The sequence below is a fragment of the Polistes canadensis genome, unplaced genomic scaffold, assembly GCF_001313835.1.
Source record: "Polistes canadensis isolate GaletaPanama2010 unplaced genomic scaffold, ASM131383v1 scaffold_158, whole genome shotgun sequence".
NCBI lineage: Eukaryota > Metazoa > Arthropoda > Insecta > Hymenoptera > Vespidae > Polistes > Polistes canadensis.
The window spans coordinates 363,237-370,146 of NW_014569705.1; the positions used below are offsets into that span (position 1 = coordinate 363,237).

At 39.9% G+C, this 6,910-nt stretch overlaps 1 protein-coding gene across 1 annotated transcript in view; it reads right to left on the minus strand.

Moving 5' to 3' along the window:
* The window catches only part of LOC106788952 (protein sickie-like), a gene marked incomplete at its 5' end in the record, with an annotated part of 41,681 nt that extends 35,490 nt beyond the window's left edge, over window positions 1–6,191 (minus strand). Inside the window, one exon of the mRNA XM_014752703.1 lies at window positions 6,008–6,191. Coding sequence (XP_014608189.1) covers window positions 6,008–6,191 — 184 coding nt within the window. The remainder of the gene's footprint in view (window positions 1–6,007) is intronic.
* Between the last annotated feature and the right edge of the window lie 719 nt (window positions 6,192–6,910).

The following is a 6,910-nucleotide window of genomic DNA, read 5'->3' on the forward strand; positions in this document are numbered from 1 at the left end:
ATATAGATAGGTGTATATGTAGAAGAAGTAGAAAAAAAAGGAATACGTATGCGTGTATATTATGATATATCAAAATTCTTCCCTATTCCCATGTGCGTACACATACGTATTTATACGTACCAAAGTAACTCCGATAAAATCTCCACCTGTCCGCAATCTTATCCGTGATAGAGACCATGGAGAAAAGCGGTCTCTTTGTTTGCTTATTTAATTAAATAGTTACGGACCGCGAAGGATAGAACTTGAAGATCCGTTTGGGTCGAGACCGATGTGAAGAGGGTCACGAACTCGCAAATTACACGGATGAATGTTGATAGGGAAATATATTCATTAAAACTCTGCTACATATTTTTTCTCTTGGGTTATACTACTCGCCACATATTTCGTTTTTTTTTCAGTATTATTATGTTTCTTTTGTGAGAGGAAGAAAAAAATTGTATTACGAAATAATTAATTATACAAATATATATATGTTAAGCTTGGCATAAAGTAAAACAAGATGATATATTATAAATGAACATAAAGAAATATAACAAGCTTTATTTGCGCGTGCATAATATATTTCTATCTAATGTGATAAAATATTCTATTGAAATTACGTACTTGAGATATATTATATATATATGATGGCACTTGTCGTCAATGTTTTGTTTACTAATGACAATGACGTAATTACAAAATAATAATAACCTTTATCACACGTAATTATAAGAAAGAAAATGAAAAGTAAAGTAAAGTAAAGTAAAGAAAGAAAGTACAGATGACGAAGACGAGTTAAAGTAAGAGGGGAATAAAAAAATGTAAGTTAGATTCGTGTAGATATTAAACGGGTGAATAGTTCTTCTTCAGCGCACACCTGTGCTCGCGTGTCGCGTCGCGAAGAAACTGACTTTATAATTTCCGACGGCTCGTTTATCCTCACACGAGGAGCGCATGGGGAGTTCGTTATAACCAAAGAGACGACGACATGGTGTGTCCTTAAAAAGCGGAAACGTGTGGGTGCGCGTGTCGCGACGGTACATCTCGGCCAACGAGATTAAGCGTAGCTATGAACGTATTATACATACATTTACGGTATATACGCAGGTATATACACAGAAGTTCCAGGTTGAAAAGAGACGTGGAAGTATTACGCGCATGCTCTGCCTACGTTCCAAATCCAAACCGATCGACGACCGAGTCGACTGATACCGCGTATTTCATCTTCTGGACCTTTCAAAGACTCTTTACAATTCATTCAACCATTTCGAACGGAACCCTCCCCTTCCCAACCCTTCCCACCCCCCTCTTTGACTTTCATTTACAAATTAGACATTCTCATTATCATTTTTTCTCTTTACGAAAATTAAATTCTTACCATGTTTCAAGTAATTTTAGTTTATATTCTCACCCCCCACCCGATCAATGCATCGTACATTACTCGGTAACAATTCGCAATTCATTCTATTGTGGATCGAACGGAAAAGGAAAAGCATTGAAATTACCAAGAACGTTTGTAACAATTTTAACGAAACATTTATGAATAAATCAAAATTTCAATCGAGAATATTTAAATATTCTTTCCCGTGCAATTCAATAAAAGTTTCTAATTTGAAGAGATTAACGAGCAAATGATTCTGCCTATTTTTCTTCTTACTCTTGAATCAGGAAATATATATAGGAAGAGAAAGATAGAGGAAGGATTCGTAGTGAATAAAATTTCCATAGACACGACTGAAACCCCCAGCCCCCCTTTTTTCTTTTTTTTTCGAGCATCTTGTCTCTCCCTTTCTCTTTCTCTTGTTTATCCTTTCCGCGACCCTTCGATACGTAGTAACGCGACGATGATATTTCAACGCGCGATAGTCGGACAAAGAAGCGAAGCGTCGAGGGTGGTAGACGGGGTGGAAAGCGCTTTTCTAAAGACACAAATTACATTGCATATGCGGTCTCGATGTCCTCGGTACCAACGACGATGTACCACCACCACCACCACCACCACCACCATCACCAGCCGTTTTATACCATTGCACTATACGAACTTCAATGTCGGAGACTTGCTATTTAATAACGTATACGTGCATTCGCATATTGAAGCGTGAATTTGATATCTGCATTATTATTTTTATTATTATATCAATGAGACAGATTTATTTTCAATACACTTATTTACTGTCGTTTATAAAATTGAAACAAAAATAATTTTTTTGTAACAATTACACCTTAGTGCGATGATCTTACCGATATCGATTGATGGAAAAGAGATGAAAGAAAGTTTAGAAACGTGAAAAGGAAACGAAAAGCTAATAATAAACGCGTTATTTATGCAGTATTTTTGAATCATCCTGTAAAACCAAGGCAACCGGTCGCAGTCCGTATTTCGCGCTAAAAGTTACTTCGACCCTGACTTTTCTCTCTCTTCTCGTGTCGCGAGTCGACTTCCTTTTTCCTTTTTTTTTTTTTCCTTTGCACGCCCAGCGAGAACGAATCATCGCCAGTAAGATTCTCGAAACCTGTAGCACCAAACCGGTAGAGGAAAAATTAGTGTAGGGTAGTATTTTTAACCTATATGAAAAAGGGAGAAAGGAAGAGAGAAAGGAACACCCCGAGAGAAAAAGAATAGTTCTATGTGTGTGTGTGTGTGTGTATGCTTGTGTGCATGTTTGAAGAAAACGAGGGAGGAAGAGAGAGCAAGATTTAAGGGTCGCTGAACATTCGGTCAGTGGTTCTTTATCGTTTTTATACTAAATCGATGATCATTGAATATCGATTGAAAAGATTAATCCCATAAATTTTCGTTTGATTTTAATTCAATTTTATTTGAAATTATTTTACACGAAAGTAATGTTATTTTAAAACTTTTGTGATCAAAATCCCATCATCGGTCATACGAATTTTACTGTTAATATTTAAAGTTTGCAATAGTGTACGGTATTCAGATTTAATGCAACAGAAACAAATAAAAATGCGAAACAGGATTGCAATACAATCATTTTATTCGCGCTTCTCATTTCTTCCTAACTTGCGGTAGGTTTTATCACGAGAGGTGAGAATCACTGATATTCCTCGTTCGCTTTTTGGGGTTAAAGACCGGTTGCGAGTCTTACGTGTGCCCGCGTTCGTGATTTCACGACTTGAATTTTCTCTCGTTGTCTTTCTTGGCCTTCTTTCCTCCCTATTTCTTGTTTTCTTTTTTTTTCTTTTTTCTTTTTCTTTTCCACCATGCCCCGTTTGCACGGAAAGAAGGAACCAACGAAAGACAGTATATATCGCGGACGGATACGCCAGCACATTTTCTCCCCTTGGCGTTTCTTTCTTCAGAGTAGATTCCTATAGGATTACCGAGCTTAAGGTGAGATCACAACGAATCTCTACCAAACCCGATCTTTCTTTCTTCTCTTTTTCTTTTTTTCTTCATTCACGCATATTCACATCTACATACTACGGGCTAACTCAAATGGTGGTGGTGATGGTGGTGGTGGTGGTTGTAGTGGTTCATGGATGAAAAGTTTTGATCAACATCAAAGAGCAGAGCAAAGTATCTCGTTTTCGTAGTATCTTAAGAGATAAAAATGATTTCTCCGGCTTTAATAACTATTTATCTAATCTGTTTAAAATTTATTCAAAAATAAAACGGTCCTAATGATTTTTAGTAAAAATATATCTCGCATTTACAAATACATCTCGCGCGTACAAACGTAAATATATGTATTTATGTTTAGCGTCAGGTTGATTAAAATAAACGTCTGTCACGCGATGAGTTTGCATTCGGTCTTCGGGACCTGACTTTTTCTTTAACACTTCTCAAAGGAGTTATCTTATGTTAGCTGTCCGTCGTGTGTTCTGTTTCGAGGTCAACGAATAGCTTACTTTCGAATCCGGAACGATGCGTTGGCTGGGGGTTAAAGGGTTATTTTCTATTACAGGCTTGGGCAAAATTACTTCCTTTTGAAGTTCAATACGAATGTTTTTATTTTTTTTTTCAAAACCTGCGGCAAAGATCATTTTTCAAAAATCACTTCACAAATTAGAGAGAGATTCATTGACCAGGCTAGGAAACTTTGCTTCAGTAAAATTGCAAAGAAAACTAGATGAAAGGGAGAAGAAGAAGAAGAAGATGAGGACAAAAAAAAATGGTTGGTTCGTTGGTGAAATAATCCGTATATGTAGGAAATGAGGTACACGAGGTGCAATCGACGGGTAACCGAGATACCGCGCTTGCGCTTCTCTCTATTATATTCTCTTGCTAGAAAGGCCGCGAGTCTATTTCGAAGCAAACGCATTCTCCGTTTTGCCGTATCCAGAGTTCCCTTGGAAGGGGGGGGAGGGGCCACACTAGGCACGCGCACTTTGATAGAGCTACAGCGGCATAGCCGCATCCCCTTAAAGCCTTGGCTCTCATAGAGACGCTCAACCACGTAAACAAAGGATCAGAGAATTCGCGGGTATTATGATTTCATCATATATTCCCTGTTTCCAACTTGAACAATGAGAAATAGATCTATCCCCGGTATAATACGTGCATCTTAAAGACGAGCTCATCTTTATCGGTTATTACACGATCAATGATCTGGAACGAATCGATTTATCACGGATATGAATAACAAAAAGAGAGAGAGAGAGAGAGAGAGAGAGAGAAAGGAGAGAATTGAGTACCACTGTAAATCGGCCTGCACATCTGGCCATGGGTGCCCTGGAAACGTGGGAGTCGAGGGTAAAGTATAAAGTATGGGGTGCCACCCCATTTCTCTCTCTCCTGCGAGTACCAACTACCTACGAACGTTCGTTCACCTACACAATGGATGTAGGTAATATCTCCAGTGCGTATGGGCTAAGCAACGCAACGAGTCGAAATGGGGGAACGCACGCGCGCACGCAGATACACACAAAATATAGCACGTGCAGGCGGTAGTCGCAAAACGATCGGAGTACGTGAGAGTCCATATATTTAAAGAAGAGGACGAATCTCTCTCGCGTACCCCCGTAACTCCCTATAGCCGGTTTCCATGGTGGTCCGAACGTTTGCCTGCAGCAGCCAGAAACAACGCGCAAGGGGTTGCTGCTAAAAGCCATTCGTAGGCTCCATGGTTGTTAGTGGCCTCTTCTTAATTCTGCTAATTTTTGCTAACTTAATATTCGATATCTAATTAACGTTATCGAGACAAACGATTTTTTCTTGACCCAATGATAGACAGAAAATTGATAGTAGGATCATCAAAAATTACGTTTCATTTGAAGATCTATGAAGTTCTGTTCTATTCGGCTGACAGTTAATGCAAAAGAGATGATAGAGATGAACATGCGAGTCAAGAGAGGGAAAGAGAGAGAGAAAGAGAGAATATCGTGAAATGAGAAGCCTGTTGACGGAAGAGACGAGTCGGAGAAGCAACCAGACGAGCCGTCAACATCAAGAGAGCATGCTCGAACGATATCTCTCGCCCGTAGTAACCGTTGGATGGAGTCAGCTGCTAATGACTTTCCATTAAAAGCAGCTTGCGCGAATAGGATGAAGAAGGGTCGACGAAAAAAAAAAAAAAGAAGAGGAGGGAAGAAAGAGAAAGAAAATATGATCTCGTTGGTCTTCTTCCCTTTTCTCTACCTTCTCCCTCTCCTTCCTTCCCTCTCTAACCCCCTCCTTATTCTCTCTCTCTCACTCTCTTTCTTTCTCTGCGGCTTTCCTGGTGCCTTTTATTTCATAGCAGGCTTTCACCTTGCCTTGCCCATGCCGTTACTGCTTCAAGCTCGATGATATTTAAGGTGCTCTTCTTGCGGCTGACCAGTCAAGTGGCAACGCGCTAACGTGCCTTTGTTTTAACCCTCCTCTCATCGGGAATCCTATATCGCGTTCTCGTTATTTAGTCGAAAGTGGATTTTTCGAGAAAAAAAAAAAAAAAAACCCTCTCCCCGAGAATAATTCCGACTCTCGTGAATAATGATCCCCATTGTATGGCGATGTTATAGAGGATGATAGACAAGATAAGAGTGCAAAAGAGTAAAAAGTTAGATAAACAGAAATAGATAAACTTACCGAGAGGAGACTGATGCGTGGGAGTTGGAACTGGTCTTACTTTGTCTGGAGGACATCGTCTCGTTGCAGCCACCGTCGCAGGTAAGGGTATGCTCGTGGCACTCCCTGGACCAACCCCAGCACAACCACCGACACCCGATTGTTTGTTGTACGGTGATGGTAATCTGATTGATCGGAAATTGAAGAAAATATTTTACAATCGGTTCTTTCAACATTTCTAAACGAAGTTATTGTTTTTAGTGATGTTTTTGTTTTGTGGACGTTTGGGGGTAGCGATTAGACATTCGGCACCGAGACTCATCTTGCATATCTCTTGAGACAAGTACGTTCTTGACACCAAACATCTATTCTTATTTCTCGCTTTACGCGCGAGCCTAATTTACGAGCCACCATGAAAAGCTAACGCATATCGGACACCCACGTAGTCGAGAAACATTCGTGGCAGGGACACACCTTGCGCATTCTTTCTACTCGAAAACATCGAAGACACCCTCCTCCTTCCCCTGCAGATTCATACAAGTGTTCCTCGAATCGGTCAATTAAATTCGAGAAATAATTCCCTTATTTCTATTAGGAAATAATAAATTATATTAAGAGATAGACACTTTATTACGGTAAACATGATACTCAATGCCAAATCCAAAAAGATTTATCCGAGCTTGGTTGAATCTGTTGGAAGGAAAGGTAGGTTTACGTAAGGAGAGACGTATATCGTCACACCCTGTCGATCGCAGAGTCGTTCGATTGGTCTAATTCGTCGAATTGCTCGGTGCGGAACGGTGCAACGGTAAACCATGCGAGATATTGGGGATAATTGCTGGTGATAGGAGACAGCAACGAAGGCCGGTTTTACGAGAGTCCAGTTTTGCGACGAGAAGAGACGATAATGACGACGACGGAGAA